Source organism: Sabethes cyaneus, chromosome 3, assembly GCF_943734655.1.
Source record: "Sabethes cyaneus chromosome 3, idSabCyanKW18_F2, whole genome shotgun sequence".
NCBI lineage: Eukaryota > Metazoa > Arthropoda > Insecta > Diptera > Culicidae > Sabethes > Sabethes cyaneus.
The window spans coordinates 247,637,984-247,655,084 of NC_071355.1; the positions used below are offsets into that span (position 1 = coordinate 247,637,984).

The following is a 17,101-nucleotide window of genomic DNA, read 5'->3' on the forward strand; positions in this document are numbered from 1 at the left end:
TATTATTTACAACTTTTTCGAGGTTTTTTTAGAGATCCTCTTCTGTTGTATTAATTAGTCTCAGATCTAGTTAATTAATACATGGGTGTGGTATAGTTTAAATGCGTAAAACACTCGAGTACTAATCGAGAAATTGTGGGTTGGAATCCCACTGCCACAAACTAAACCCAATATATTTTTAGCCGCAGATCGAAACTTCCCCAGTATTCAGTCTAACATTTTTCGCACCACCGCCAATTGGCGGGGTCAGAGCCTTGATAAAAATCGATCAGGTCCTAAACTTCTTTCTGGCAAATTTCCTTTTTTACCATGAAGTACAACTTATCAGCTACTCACCAATAATTTGTTTGTTCATTTATTCCAAAAAAACAAGCAATTTACAACAATTTGAATTTCACTCTGCAGTGCAAAATACTTTTTTCTCTGTTTTCTGGCATTTTTCATGTTTCGCACGAAATATCTGTTTCAAATTAACTTAATAAAACAAACAAACCACTCGAATAGTTAGATTAGACTATAATGAGAAGGTATGGGTGGATATCAACATAAAACGAATAAGCATAGTAGATTTATAACGATTTTCCTGAAGCCCGCTAATTGGCAGGGTTGGGAACAAGAGGGTTAAGTCTTTTACGAGGTATGTATATGAGAAAGCGGGAAGTGAACTATATTGGCATCATAAAATATTTGCATCCACAAAGGCTTAGTACTAGCTAGTACTTGTATTAGTCATAAGTTCTAAAAAATGTCCCTGCTTTGTAAATGCTTTCCGAATTGTATTCAGCAGTGACACTAAAAACCCAACCCGAACGAAATTTCGTCGATCAGGAAAATACAGGAAGCGACACTAACAGTCGCTGCGGGCAGGTGCAAGATGAGGATTTTTAGCAATAAACGAGCAAACTGTGCTTGTAGGCCAATAAAGTAACTCATTCTTTGGTTCAATCATGTTCAAGTTGAGTCACGTCTTTTTTTAAATATCCCACAGTTACAGTGACTAATAAGTGGCATACAGTTGATAAGAAACCGCCACCAATTTCATCAGCGAAGAAAGAAAGTGAAATCATGTGTGCGGTTGCAAATTATTATGTTGCTTATCATCAACTCTTTTTTTTTGCTATGCAACTTGTGAATAAGTTGAACGAGTCTCATGTTATCAATTAGACTGGTTCAATGTAAATAGTTTGGCAACATATTTCTCTTTGGCGGTCAATGCTGTAATCAGCAACGTAATTCTTAAATTTATCCTCTATGTTATCCTAGTTGTTAAAAAAGTACCTTCTCAATAGATGCTGTTCTTTTATGGCTCTACAGGAAACCACATTTTGAACCAATCTATTTTCCTAGCAGTTCTTTATGCTTTTTCAACGCAGTACTATGTTTAGAAATTTGGTCTCCTCTTAAATAGGATGGATGTGCGAGTCCAATGTCAGTGCTTAACGGCCAACTGCTCAATATGGTGGCAAGATTCGTGCTGTTCCCAGTGCTAGTTGCAGTCGCCGCAATAATCAATACTTCCACTGCAGAAAGCAATGAAAGTATTTCTTATTCACCGTTTGGATACGAACTAGCCGTTGCTGGTTTGGATTCCATTCAGTTCAAGTAAGTAAAAATTACCAATTGCATTTTGAAGCATCGCATTTTTTTACTCCATTTTTAGTATGCAAAAGCTCAATTCCAAAATCGAAGGTTTAGAGAAAACTGTACAACGAATTGAAATTCTTGTTAAAATCTTAGTTCCCCCCCAAACGTGCGCGGAAATATCGAATAATCGATCAGGGCTGTACCGCATTCAGCCACAGGTGCTGGGAAGTGTTTATGAAGTTTATTGCGAACAGGAATACAATGGCGGCGGTTGGTTAGTGATTCAAAATCGGTATGATGGCTCGGTTGATTTTTTTAAAGGTTGGAAGGAATACGAGGCCGGCTTCGGAGATCTTCGCGGAGAGTTCTGGTTGGGCCTGAAAAGAATTCATGAACTGACGAACGCAAAACCTCACAAACTGCATATTATACTGGAGGATGTTGATGGGATAGTTGCCACGGCGCAGTATGACCGATTTATAGTAGGAGGAGCAGAGACGAAATATGTTTTGAGCAGTTTGGGAAACTACATTGGAACTGCTGGAAATTCACTTCGCTACCACCGCTACCAGATGTTTTCGACTTTTGATAACGACAATGATGGAAGCAGTATTAATTGTGCAGACCGATTTAAAGGAGCTTGGTGGTATAACAGCTGTGGATCTAGGTACACCACGCGCATTATTCATGTTATCCATTGGTATTGAATTAAACATATTCTTTTGCAGTAATTTGAACGGGCCGTATATGAAAGGAGAACAACCAACCGATAGTAAAATTGGTATTAATTGGTATCAGTTTCCCGGACAGCATAATGAATTCAAACGGTCACGAATGATGATTAAAGCTGTTGGTAGCTTTTATAATACTTATACAAAATAATCGAAATATCATCATAATTATAATAGGCTTATGTCTGTCGCCAAAACGAGGGGCGCGATATGTATTTTCGTGGTAATAATCGCCCACATTAAGCAAAGACTCAAACCAATCATACCAGACTACATTCAAGACGAGCAAAAGTAACGTAGTTGCACCTCATAGAGTTACATAGCGTTAGCGTTACATAGCGTACCACCAATTCGCTCACAATTAGACGCGAGGCAACGCGCGGGGGTTACAGCTAGTATTATATAAATGGCAATTTCTGTCTGTCGGCTATAGACGACTATGTAGGTTATAGGATTTTCGGGTAGAAAGCGTGATAAACTCGAAACTCTCTATTAGATGCAAAAACTACTGAACCGATCGTCAAGAAAATTTGCAGGAGGGGTTATTTTAAAAATAAAGTCAGTGGCGTAATTTCAACAAAATGCTTGTAGCAATCACTTTTTAGTGAATTTAAATTGTACGGATCAGAAGTTAAGTGTGTTTGAGTCAAATCAGTACAAGAAATTTTGGATTATGCGGTAAATCCAATCGTCTAGTGGAGATTTATCAACATTAGCTTACAGGTTTGAGCCGACAATTTCATCAATATTTAATAATTATCCGATTTGAAAATTTCTATATGTATATAAAACTAATTGTAATTGTAGACAAACGTAATAGCTAATAATAAAGCTATATTTAACAATTCAATTCAAGGGAATTAAATTCCACAATTCAGCATATCACGCCATTCGTAAATCTATACCTATAAAGAAGGATTTCTGTCTGTCTGTCTGTCTGTCTGTCTGTCTGTCTGTCTGTCTGTCTGTCCGTATGTTCCTTATAGAATCGAAAACTACTGAACCAATCGGCATGCAAATATGCATGTAGAGGTTTTTTGGGGCCAGAAAAGGTTTTAGTGATGGTTAGAAATCCCTCCCCCCACTAAGAGGGGGGGCCCCCATACAAATGAAACACAAATTTCCTCATAACTCGAGAACTAATCAAGCAAATGGAACCAAATTTGGCATGTGAAAGTTTTTGAGGACAAGAATATTTTCTATAGTAAATTAGGACCCCTCCCCACTTTAAGAGGGGGGGCTCCTGTACCAAAGAAACACCATTTTCCTCATAACTCGAGAAGTAATTAAGCAAATGGAACCAAATTTGACATGTGGGTGTTTTTGGAGACAAAAATTTTTTCTATGATGAATTGGGACCCCTCCCCGTTTTAGGAGGGGGGGATCCTATACACATGAAACACAAATTTCCTCATAACTGAAGAACTAATCAAGCAAATGGAACAAAATTTGGCATGTGAAAGTTTTCGAGGGCAAGAATATTTTCTATGGTGAATAAGGACGCCTCCCCACTTTAAGAGGGGGGGCTCCTATGCAAACGAAATACAATTTTCCTCATAACTCGAGAACTAATCAAGCAAATGGAACAAAATTTGGCACGTGGATGTTTTCGGAGACAAAATTTTTTTCTGTCATGAATTGGGACTCCTCCCCACTTTAGGAAGAGGGGCTCCTATACAAATGAAATGCAAATTTCCTCATAACTCGAGAATTAATCAAGCAAATGGAACCAAATTTGGCATGTGAAAGTTTTCTAGGGCATGAATATTTTCTATGGTGAATTAGAACCCCTCCCCACTTTAAGAGGGATGTTGTATAGGAGCCCCTCCTATACAAACGAAATACAAATTTCCTCATAACTCGAGAAATAATCAAGCAAATGGAGCCAAATTTGACACGTGGGTGTTTTTGGAGACAAAAATATTTTCTATGATGAACTGGGACCCCTCCTCACTTTAGGAGGGGGGGCTCCTATACAAATGAAATACAAATTTTCTCATAACTCGAGAGCTAATCAAGCAAATGAAACCAAATTTGGCATGTGAAAGTTTTCGAGGGCAAGAATATTTTTTATGATGAATTAGGACCCCTCCCAATTTTAAGAGGGGGGGCTCCTATACAAACGAAATACAAATTTCCTAATAACTCGAGAACTAATCAAGCAAATGGAACCAAATTTGGCACGTGGGTGGTTTTGGAGACAAAATTTTTTTCTATGATGAATTGGAACCCCTACACACTTTAGAAGGGGGGGCTCCTATACAAATGAAATTCAAATTTCCTCATAACTCGAGAACTAATCAAGCAAATAGAACCAAATTTGGCATGTGGAGGTTTCTGGAGGCAAAAATATTTTCTATGGTGAATTGGGACCCCTCCCAACTTTAAGAGGGGGTGCTTCTACACAAATGAAATACAAATTTCCTCATAATTCGAGAACTAATCAAGCAAATGGAACCATATTGGGCATGTGGGTGTTTTTGGAGGCAACCATTTTTTCTATGATGAATTAGGACCCCTTACCTTTTTAAGAGGGGGGGCTCTCATACAAACGAAATACAAATTTCCTCATAACTCTAGAACTAATCAAGCAAATGGAACCAAATTTGACATGTAAGTGGTTTTGGACGCAAGATTTTTTTCTATGGTGAATTGAGACCCCTCTCTTCTTTAGAGAGCGAGTTATGGCCCATCTCCCCTTTAAGAGGGTGGGCTTCCATACAAATGAAATGCAAATTTCCTCTTATCTCGAGAACTAATCAATCAAATGGAACCAAATTTGGCATGTGGGAGATTTTGGAGTATTGAATTCATTTTACGATAGTTAGAGACCTCCCACCCCTGTGGTAGGGGGATATGGACTCTCATACAAATAAAACAAAAATTTTTGCAAAACTCAAAAACTAATCGAACTCGAGAAATTCGAGACTCTTCCATAAAACATTAGTCAATACAAGGCCACAAAAACTATCTATAGTAACACTAGATCATTCAGGACGAAACGGTCGCGAGTGTTGCCGGTGACCCGCCGTCGGAAGCGCCGCCCACAGGGGGGCTTGCAAAACTCGAGATTGTGACAAAGATCATCCGAGATTCATGATTTATGTACAACACAGGTTAATTTGTGGCAATACGAAGTTTGTCGGGTCAGCTAGTACATAAATAAATGTTCCAGAAGAATAACTTTAGCAGCTATATAAATATTAATTTTTACAAATAAAATAGATAAGTCAAAAGCTACCGCAACAAGTGTACATGTTTTTACTTTAATCAGATCAACGGTTGCTCTAGAACAATCGTCTTTTTGCGCTTTCTGTATGATATATTATTATAACTATTAATAACCTGAGTTATTATAAAGGTTAACTGGATTCATGCAAATTGTTACTCGAAACACATGAACGTGTCCATTGAATTTTCGGAATAATGTTCATAATGCTACATATGTTTCATTATATTCTCTACATCATGTGGACGGATAAGGCCAGGTGAAAAGTAACATAAATAAATTAAATTTTTGCGACTCTGTTGGAAACTTTCCTTTCATGTCGTTTACCGGTAATAAAACTTAAGTTGTTAGTTTGGATTAGTACTTTTTCATTTATTTCAGAGGTTTTCAGCCACTGGTTCGCTTCTTCTGGAGTAGTAAATTGCAGTATAATTTAGTTTGTCAAAAAGACAGATCCACGTTACATGAATACGACCAAGCAAATCTTTAGTTTTATCGAATGGCGTAGCAACGCGCGCCGGGTCCTCTAGTAATAAAATAAATAATATTTAATCTAAAAAAAATATCGTAAATTATTTCACTATGTACCAAATACAAACTGTGCAGATACTTTCCCACCAAGTTTGCACAGCTTTCCAGAGTTTAAAATGAAATGGAACAATTTGAAAGTCAATTTCATTAAACGTCGTGTTACATTCGCATGTTGTTTCGTTTCGAACTTTCTCGTCCGAAGTCAACTCCGTGGTGGAGGAGAAGGAGGAGAAAAAACTCACTCACTGCGAAGCACACTTCAAAGCCATCGCAATGATTTATTTCGAAAGCCGTTCCTCCCTTCGCCCCGTACCGGCGGCGGCGGCCAAACCCCATCAATTCGGTTACGAGCGGTTTTCCGCTTCGCCAGGTACGGGATCTCCCGCTACAGGATGCCCGAGAGGATGCCAATTCGCCATTGAATTAACTGTGAATTCGGTTTTCTCTTGCCTTCCGAGATGTCCGTGTCTGCTCACTTGTAACTAATTCACTAAATTGAGTTAAGTCCCATTGATTGCTGCTTGATCGGTGTTAAATGAGTGACGCCTCATCACTAACCGGACCGTATCGCAGTTTCTGTGATCTATCCATGTCTCGGTTTTGTGGTGTTGGGTGGTGGGCGGTGGGATGGTAATGGTGGTGGCACTGGGTTGAGTTTCAGATTACGATGACACACCATCCAGTGACAGAGCTGTCGCCCTGATTTATTGGAGCGGATGTTTGATTTGTTTGTTTGACTGCCTGTCGTTTCGAAATGGGAAAAGTTTGGCGGAAAACTTACCGGAAATGATCATGTCACCCCGCTCCGTCGTCCAGTAGTTAATGGACGCCGGATAGGCCTCCGTGTGGCATTCGAGGATGACGTCCTGGCCGAGATAGGCTCCTTCCAGTTGGTTAGGGATTGACAGCATCGGAGGGACTGAAAGAGAATTAAGAGATTTCATTGGCTTTAAAAGTTTCGCTAATATAACGGGAAGTCACTTACATTGTACCCTCAGCTGCACCCGTTTGCTGATGGATGGCGGCACGCCATTCGACGCCACACACAGATAGGCTGCCATGTGCAGCCGACTGACTTTGGTGATGTGAAGCACTTCACCGTCGACGACATTCACTGCGATTGCGATGCGAATCCCCGGTAGCAGGAGCGGAAGAAAAGAAACAACGAAATAAAATCACAAACTCTATAAATTAGCTCCCGGCTGCCACTCAAGGCGGTGGTAATCGGTTTCGGGGAAAGGCGGAATGGTGTTTCTTTCGTAATTGTAATTAATCGAGCCGACGCTTACCGTTTTCGCCGCCGATGGCCATCTCGTCACCGTCCTCGCGGCGCCACATCACGTACGGCTCCGGGAAACCCTTCGCCTTGCACGTCAGCGTCACGTTGGTACCCTCCCGGACCACCATGTCGTTGCTCGTCAGCGATTCCACGATTGCGGGCGGCACTAATTGAAAATTAAATTATGCATGTATATATCGTTGAATTAGATTATAATCGCTCGTCGGAGATATGGATTTAGTGTCGGTCGCAGGAGACGGCAGTCCGTTGTAACCAATTAGCCGAAGAAACCGATGGCTAATAATTTAATTGGTGTACTGTGATAGCACAGATTGATGTGGAGTGTGGTTTTAGGGTTAATAAAAGAATCCTTGTATTGTTATTTTAGTTGAAGAAACCTAGAATAATGAATTGTAATCACGATGAACCATAAACTACCATGCGCTCCCTCTGGCTCCAACAATTAATTCAAGACATTGAATGAAAGACATTATTTTTGAACGTTTTATAGCAATGCAGCCATTGCACCCCAAAATCGATCGTCGACTGTTTACCTAATCTAAGTTATTTTAATAGAAACAACGATCGGAATCCATATTCCTCGCAATATGTTGATTATTTAACTTGATTTACATTTCCGGATGGTACCGTTTTCGACTGAGGACTGCCGGCGACGCAAGGAACGCCAAGAGCGGTACACCATAAAATGGTAAAATTATAATCTCAATCCAAACAAACACGGATTCCCCCCTTCATTCAACAGTACGATGGCAGCAATTTGAGGAACGGCGCGCCGGCCGGGGCGGGCGGCGGAAACACAAAAGCGCACAGTTTGTTCTACCACTGCACTACAGGTAGTAGATACGCGATCGTTCAGCGTTCAGTGTCACACAATCCCACCCACACTGACTGGCTGGCTGGCTGGGAAATAAAATTCGAGTAGCGAAATTTATTTCACTCATTAGCCGGAAAGCTGCAAGGGAAGCCAAGCGGGATGTTGCTACCGATTTTCCATTTCCTCTGCACGCAACGCCGCGCCGTGATAAACGTCCCATAAAATCCCTAATGACTGGCCGTCCGGGGTCGGCACGACGAAGCCCGTCCTGGGGGTGACACGGATTGTCGCGGGGTTGAATTCGATATAAATTGTAGCCAATCAAATCAGCGCACGGATCGCCGTAAACCGTCGTCCTGTTCGGTGGGCTCCAACCTAGCGGTGAATCGGTGGTATCGCCGGTCGACAGACGCGTCGAACACAGTATCGGTATAGCACTAGCAATAGCAATCATTGTTTGCTATTTGATGACGCCGGGTGAAGAATGTAAATCACTGGAATAGAAAATATGCGCTGCATAATCAATTTTCCACGGTTATTCGTGTGCTGCTTCGAGGTTGTATTCGATATCAGAGCAAGCGAATCAAAAAATAATTTGCATTTGCTATATAAATTTGATTGAGACACCGAATGACTGAGGAGGAGTAGTGTGGAATCGAAAAAAGAAAGAGTACTGCAAAAACTGCTAAAATGAAGATTGACGAATTGAAGAATTGAGGATTTGAAGAATTGAAAATGTCAAAGTCGATCAAAATAGACATAAGTATAGGCACTCATCTCTATTTGAGTGGGATTTTAACCCATGGCTGGAATATTTAAAAGGCTACAATGCTTTGAAAGTGTCTCAATTATTGCGAATATATATCTTTGATTTCATGTTGGGTCAATACTGACTCTATTCTGCTAAAATATTGCACACCAGCTTGACTCAATTGGGCATTAATTGTTTGCTAAAAAATTTTCAATTTAAAATAATTTTTGTTTGAACTCCTTTTCCGGAGATCAGTACAAATCTATTTGATCTTTTTTTTTTTTTTGCAATTAGGTATATCCTAATTTCCGTCAGTTTCATTTCAGTTTCCTCTTGGTATCACTAAGCTTCTTCTTGACTTTATTCAACAATTACATTAAATTATATTTCAATCATCAAAAAATAAATGTTTGGAAGCACGTAAGTCCAGCCCCGCTGCAAGCTTTCGTCTTGCAAACTAAGCTACAAAGTTAAAAATGGGCGGCATACAATGACGTCTGACCCGAAGTGAGTGACTGATTTCAAACTGCAGTATCTAGTCAGCTATATCCAAGACGGGAGCCTCGTCGCGAGATTAAGTACCGTGACCACTCCTAATTCTGCGCATTTTTCTTTATAATAAGTATTTTTAACATTGTGCATAACTATGATCATTGCGTTATTTTTTTTATAAATGTCTGTTGAATATTACGCCATTATTCACAAACGGGCCACAATATTTGAGAGCGAAATCATTTAACGTGAAACTAAAAGTATTTTATATGACACAAAACATAGTCGTTAGCACCAACGCTAAGATTGTCTTTCTAGAAAATTAAGAAATTTATGATCTAAATTCTTTGCAATGATCAAATTACCCAGCATAATTAGAAAGAATAATTAGTTTTAGTCATGTTTTAGACAAAAAGAGTGATTGCATGCATTGCTTTCCTTAGAAAAATGTGATGCAATAATGCGCAGAATTAGGCACAGATTTTTTATTCATGTTCCAAATTCTGCGCAGTAATGTATCCTACGAAGAAATCGCGAAAGAATACGCAACCTCACCCAAATGGCTGAAGTACAGAGGCATGAAAATTTGAGTAGAATCTTTAACTTGCATTGATTCGGTCCTGTGCTGTGTCTCGGGATTCGAACCTACGAGCACCAATTCATGAAGCCATATCTTCTATTTTTTTGATGTCCAACCTCATGGGGCTGTCAGAGAGTGGGGAAGTGGTTTCTACATGAAAACACAATTTTTAGTATTCGTTTCTAGTGCAATGTTCAGTATCGTTCCAATTTTACTATATGTCCAGCCGAAGCTAGATCTTTCGCTACCAAAGAAATTCTTTTAGCGTCATTTCTTGATATTGAAGGTGATTTTGATAATGCATCTTTCCTATCGGTGAAGAATGCCATGAGAAATCGTGGCTTCAAAGTAGGGTAACTGGTGGTAAAATGCCCAGTCGGGGCAAAATGCGCCGCTGTAATATTTCACGAATTACTCACTTTTAAACTGTAATTAAGGTGCCAATCGCTTCTATTTTACATTACAAACTTGTGTTGAGCATATAAGCTTTCTAAATTACATAAATATAATGAATAAACAAAAAAATTATTTGCAGGCTTATTTCTTACAATTTTCGCAACTTTTTTCGTAAGACATTACGCCACCAATAAACAATATTACGTATTTGTAAATGGCTCTTGTTTTGAACAATGGTCTCGGTATACAGCAGCCAACATAAAATTGCCTAATTGAACTATTATTTATGTGATTTAAACGATTTTTTTAAACAAGTTCTAGCGGGGCAAAATGCGCCGTGAGAAGCATGAATTTACTTGCAGTGCAAACAAACGTTAGTCGATCTAGTAGCCCATACACTTTTAGGCAAACGTCAAAACGTTGGTAAAAGCAAAAGGCAAAGTGTTATTTTAATTCTGATTCGCTCCGAAAAATCCGGCTAAGATGTCGCGAAGCTACATAAGAAAAACCCACCGTCGGTCTTGGCCGGAGCCTGCCACTTGCGGCGGTAGTTAAAACCAGTGAAAAACAGTGAAAGACGCGTTGCCGGCAAGGTACCAAGAAAAACCCTTGTGTGAAATCGACCGCGCCAGCGAAGATGGACCTGGCGATTGCAAAACCGCGATCCGAAATAACAGATTTAACAAGTAGGTAGGTCCTCACGCTGTTCTGAGTCGTGGCGGGTTTGCATTAAAATAAAACAGACAGCGCATTTTGCCAATTTGTTGTGGTGCATTTTGACCCTTTGTTGTGGTTCGTTTTGTACACACCTAGGCGCATTTTACCCCTAACGAATCTGAAAACAAATTTTCAAATGCCTTATATAATTTCACGATTTAAACGTGTTTTATTGATTTTTATGCTTCAGGACGAGCATGTTAGGTAAAAAACTGTTCTACTTTAGGGTTTATGTTCTAGTTTCTGGAAATGCACTCCGCATTGATGAATAATATGATATTCTTCTTAACGTGGGCATTATACCCCCAGTCCCCCTAAGTATAATCGATTGGGTTGTGGAAATGCTATCAAACAGGGAAATATCTTGGAGACACAGAAGTAAAAGTAATAGCTGTCAAAGTCTGTTCTCAAGGGGGTGTCCTATCCCCTCTTTTGTGGTCTCTAGTAGTTGATGATCTTCTCGTTAAACTGAAGCATAAAGGATTTGAAACTATCGGATTTGCGGATGATATTGTTATCATAGTCTGCGGAAAGTACGATACTATCATATCTGATAGAATGCAAAGTGCATTAAACTTCACATTATCATGGTGCAAAAGCGAGGGATTGAGCATAAATCCTACGAAAACAACAATTGTGTCATTTACTAAAAGATGCAAAGTGTCTTTCACGGATTTAAAACTAGGAGACGTTAAGTTGTCTCTATCTACAGATGTCAAGTATTTGGGCGTTACCTTAGATAAACAACTTTGTTGGAACACGCATATCGAACAACAAACAAGTAAAGCAATAAATGCTTTTTGGGTCTGTAAAAGAACCTTCGGTAAAAAATGGGGTCTTAAACCAAATATGATTTACTGGATATACTCAGCAATAGCTACACCCAGAATCACTTATGCATCGCTTATCTGGTGGCCGAAAACAAAACAAAAAACGGCTCAAATTAAGTTGAACAAGTTACAAAGGCTTGCTACCATCTCCATAACAGGAGCTATGAGTAGCACTCCCTCTAAAGCCTTAGAAGCTCTACTCAATCTTCTTCCTCTACATCAATTCATCCAATTGGATGCTATGAAAAGTGCTTTGAGGCTCAAGCGATCCATGAGGTTCTTGGATGGTGATCTCGTTGGACATGCCTAAGCGTAACTACTTCGATCACAAATTTCGTGTTCTTGATTTTACTTGCTCTGATTGGAATGCCAGAGAACCTAACTTTCGCTCAGGATCACTGGTGTTCTACACAAACGGATCAAGACAAAATAACATGACAGGTGCTGGTATAACAGGCCCAGGGATTAACGTTTCAGTTTGAATGGGAAAGCATCCCACTGTATTTCAAGCGGAAATATATGCAATACTAGAGTGTGTATCGATCTGCATAAAAAGGAACTACAAAAATGCAAATATCTGTATTTGCTCGGATAGTCAAGCAGCATTGAATGCTTTAAAATCAAAAGCTCACACTTCTAAACTGGTGTGGGAATGCATAAAACTGTTGGAAAAACTTTCCTGTCGCAATATGGTCAACCTCTATTGGGTTCCTGGTCACTGCGGAATCAAAGGGAACGAAACTGCTGATCAATTGGCAAAGAAGGGGTCATCCATGCAGTTCATAGGACCCGAACCCTTTTTTGGACTATCTTCATGTGCCCTTAAAATGGAACTTAGGAGTTTGGGAAAAACTAAAGGTACTGTCTAACTGGAATATTACCTCGAATGTTCGGCAATCAAAACGTTTTATAGAGCGAAATGCTCTTCAATCACAAAAACTATTAAACCTTTCAAAATCCGACTTGAGCACATACACCGGTTTGATAACAGGTCATTGTCCTTGTAAGTACCACCTGAAACTGATCGGTAAACTTAATGAAGCTAACTGTCGCTTTTGTAATCATGAGATTGAAAGCTCCGAACATTTGTTGTGCGACTGTGTTGCACTATATCATAAACGACATAGATATCTTGATAAGGGGATGACTCAGCCCTGCGATATTTGGAATGCTGCTCCTAATCAGGTGATAAATTTCATACGAAATGCATCACCTGATTGGGATAAATGCCGACAGTAGTTGAGGTGGCTTACTGATACGACATGGCATAAATTAAAAGAGGATCAATCAATCAAAATGATAACAATATTCCTTTGCCACCCGGACAGCACAAGAAGGCCGGATCATGGATTTAATTATGGTAATGGCTAATGCCGGATTTTTTGGTGTACTTTCAGTGTATAAAGACATAAACAGCATGGCAGGAGTATTTATTTTCACTTTTTGGGTGCGCAGAATTAGGAGCAAACATGCGCAGAATTAGGAACATTGGCAAGAAAGTGCGCAGAATTAGGCACCATGGATAAGTTTACAAAACGAAAATTATACTCAATTGTTGGTCGACTGATAATTCCCATATTTTTTACCAGATATTATAGACCGTAGCACTACACGTTGAGGCTATCCACGTTGTTAATTTAAATCTAGAATACTAGAATAGCGGAAGAATCATAAAAATGTCTTATCTGCGCAGAATATGGTACGTTCACGGTATATAGTTTATTAAAAAAAGAATATACTTCGAACAATCCAGAGGAAAAACACAAGAAGAAATAAACGGTGCAGACCAAGGCGAACGAAGTAGCACAACGATTATTGGAAACACTAGATATAGACTGTTAGGACTCTACTTCAAGCAGTACTACGAAAAGTAAATAGGGCGGCTGCTTCTATCCAGTAAGTGCAGAAGAATTTGAAATACGGAAAATTGCTCCTATTGCGGACATTTTAATCGTCACATTACATCTATCACAGTGATAACGTTGATAAAGTAAAATGAGATGTAGATTTGTATTGCTTGGAAATGAGGGTGTTTTCCTGTTCTGTCAAAAAACGCCCCATCGTACGTACGTACGGAGACATTTCTAACCAAACCCAAAATATAAATCAGCATCAAATCACGCGAAGTACAGCGTGGTTTGTCCGTTTATCTATGCTAGAGTATGAACTGATGAAGAACTACCTAACGTCTATCTGCTCAATTTATACTCTCCTCATTGCTTCATAGAAAATGCTTCCATGCCCGTTACAGAAAACCTTTATTAGCAAGTATCATTGTGATCTTAGAAAGAAGCACTCGCTATCGGACTGAACCTTGCAACAGATATTTTCAACGATGCGACTTGGGGACATACACTCCGTTTATTGACTTCAAGGCAGCATATGATTCAGTCAGATGAAATACAGTTACGATAAATTCTTGACGTTAGATTGCTTAAAGCAAATTGATGAGCTGTTAAACTTTCTGTTCAACATCACGTAGGCGCACTCATTCGAGTGATATGCTACGTGCGCGTTTAGGGGTCACTCTCGACTCTCTTCGAATCGTGCTGAGTGTTGCTGCCAGAGGATGGACTGTATCTTACATCGTATTTAACATTGCCATTGAAGTTCTGATTCGGCGAACGGACATCAAAACGAGAAGCTGTCGCTATTCAGCAAGAGTAAGTAACTGTTAGCCGTAACGGACGATGTCGACTTTACCGCTAGAAATTAAGCAAACTACAGCAACTAATGTCGGGGGCTAGGAGGATTGGGCTAAGAATCGATCTATCAAAAATCATACATATCAGAAGTAGAAATTCTAAGGAAGGCGGCGTTCACCTCGCACGGATAGTAACTATTAACGGCGATAGACTCGAAATGGTTGATGAGTTCATATATTTGGGATCTCTGATCACCGCCGTCAACAACGCACGTAAGAAGTTTCAATGACGCATTCAAGCTGTACTACGAGGCTTCTTTCCCTCCGCAAGATGTTCCGATCAAAGATCGTACGGCCCCCCTTGAAGCTGACTATGTACAAAAGGCTAATTAGACGATTGTTGACTACCGACTTGAGACTATAACTTTGTTTACGGGACAAATACGTGAACTTGCCATATTTGAACGGTGTTGGGAACTATTTTTCATGGAATATAAACGGAAAGCGGAGTGTGGTACATGTAAATAATTCATGGGCTGCTGACACTCCTCGGAAGAATTCCTATCGTACACGTAGCGAGAGTCGGCAGGTACCGGCGTACCGGTCACATACAGTGATAATATAGTTCTCTTCAAGGAGCCCACCGGGACCAGGAATAGAGGTGCCCAACGTGCTACATGGTGAGTGTCTACCAGTACTAACCAAGCCCCGGATACGGTCGCCGAGGAGAACTGGGCAAATACGGCAATCAAGCACGTACATCCCTCGCAGTTAGCTTGTTGTAACGCAAGACAGTTGTCGTTTGTTCGAATCTCGTTTCGGTGGTGCTGTTAGAGTCAGTAGGGTCGTTGCATTGACCTCGTAGTTGCCCGCTACTCTAGCAGCGTGCTGAGAAATTTATCGATAAAACTGTTTTCTTTTAATAGTAGTTAAGTGAGTAAAATATTCGGGGAGCAACCAAAGAGCGAGGGTGCGAACCCTACCTGCCATTGCACTGCCATGTGGCTTCAACGGGCAACGGGATCAGTGGTCAGAACATTCAAATTTATTTTTATACTTGTAACATCAAACCAATCGCTTATAAGAGCGGATGTGTGTCAAAATATATTCTCACCAAAAGTTATCCTACTCATCCCCGTGAAGTGACATTTGTTTGTCCCTTAATTTTGTTGTCGTGATACATTCTGGTTGTTATGTATATTTGTTTTATAGGCAGAGAATGACTGGTTTATCGCTCTTCGTTTTTGTCGTTTATTTCTGGCTATGAACAATGATATTTTGATTCTCTGCTTTTGATTATTACGACGATGTCAATGTATTTCATAGAAAATTTTCTTAACACTTGACTAACTTGTGACACCAGCAACTGATTTATGCAAAGCTGCTGTGGTAAAGTGCAATTACATCGCCATTGCGAAAAGAATCTCACATAGTCAGTCCTTTTGAAAAATTGCCCGAGCATATTGGTCCAGTTTTTGGGAAACTGGGCGTTGTGTACATGCTTATCGATAGAGTATGAGATAGAGTAAGAGGAAGGACATTCGTGGGATTGAATGCCCCTGGCTTATCCCAGCACCAGAACATGCCTCACCTAATATACCATCTCGGCAGCAATAGTCTGTGCGGCCGATGCGACGAACTGTCTGAACACTTTTTCCACTGGCGCCTCACATGGGTGGATCATGGGAGCGCATGGTCAAATTGGTAAAAACAGCGATGGTTTCGATGGGACGCTATCCTGATCATCGGAGGTCGGCAGGTGGAAGCGGTTCAACGATGATGAACACCTTAATGGTGAAATTGCAGAAGGAAGTGGAACGGAAGTTAACCTAGGAGTGCCCATGGAGGATAGTAATGTTCCAGCACCAGATCTACAAGAAATCAAACTAGAAGCTACTGAAGACCAACTAAGCTGCCGCTGGTAAGAACCGTCTACTGGCAGAGGTTTATAAATATGGCCGAGAAACGCTGGCAACGGATCTACACCGGGTTATTTCTAAGATTTGGAAAGAGGAGAAGCTACCGGACGAATGGATAGAAGGAATGGTTTGTCCCATCTACAAGAAGGGTGATCGCCTCGACTGCTGTAACTATCGCGGCATAACGCTGGTAAACGCAGCTTGCAAGCTTACATTTCGTAGGGTACAGCTGACGAGACACAACGTTTCATAAGTCAACTGTACGCTACGGGTCAGTCGCCGTTGCACGCCGCCCCTAATCTAGGATACAGTTGCTTGTATTCCGGTTGGTACCACGAGGAGGCAGCCTAAGTAGCACACTTTTGTCATTTCTGGTTGCTGCAACCTATTTATGACTGAAATCAGTCGTTAATCGGTTACCACCACTAGTGTATGACAACTGCGCTAGTAGGGAGGGCTAGCAGTTACTGGACAAGGGCATATCGATATCAGCTGGAATCGATATTCCACATAAAATTTTCCTTTAACCAGCAATGTTTTGGCAGTCTAAGTCCATTAACGGTAGTAATAGTTAAACAAATCA

At 40.3% G+C, this 17,101-nt stretch overlaps 1 protein-coding gene across 1 annotated transcript in view; it reads right to left on the bottom strand.

The window, feature by feature from the left end:
- The window catches only part of LOC128741031 (uncharacterized), a 160,341-nt gene that overhangs the window by 49,930 nt on the left and 93,310 nt on the right, over positions 1 to 17,101 (bottom strand). Inside the window, exons 8-10 of the mRNA XM_053836607.1 lie at positions 7,365 to 7,520; positions 7,061 to 7,189; positions 6,857 to 6,994 (exon numbers count right to left, since the gene is read on the bottom strand). Of these exons, the coding sequence (XP_053692582.1) occupies positions 6,857 to 6,994; positions 7,061 to 7,189; positions 7,365 to 7,520 (423 nt within the window). The remainder of the gene's footprint in view (positions 1 to 6,856; positions 6,995 to 7,060; positions 7,190 to 7,364; positions 7,521 to 17,101) is intronic.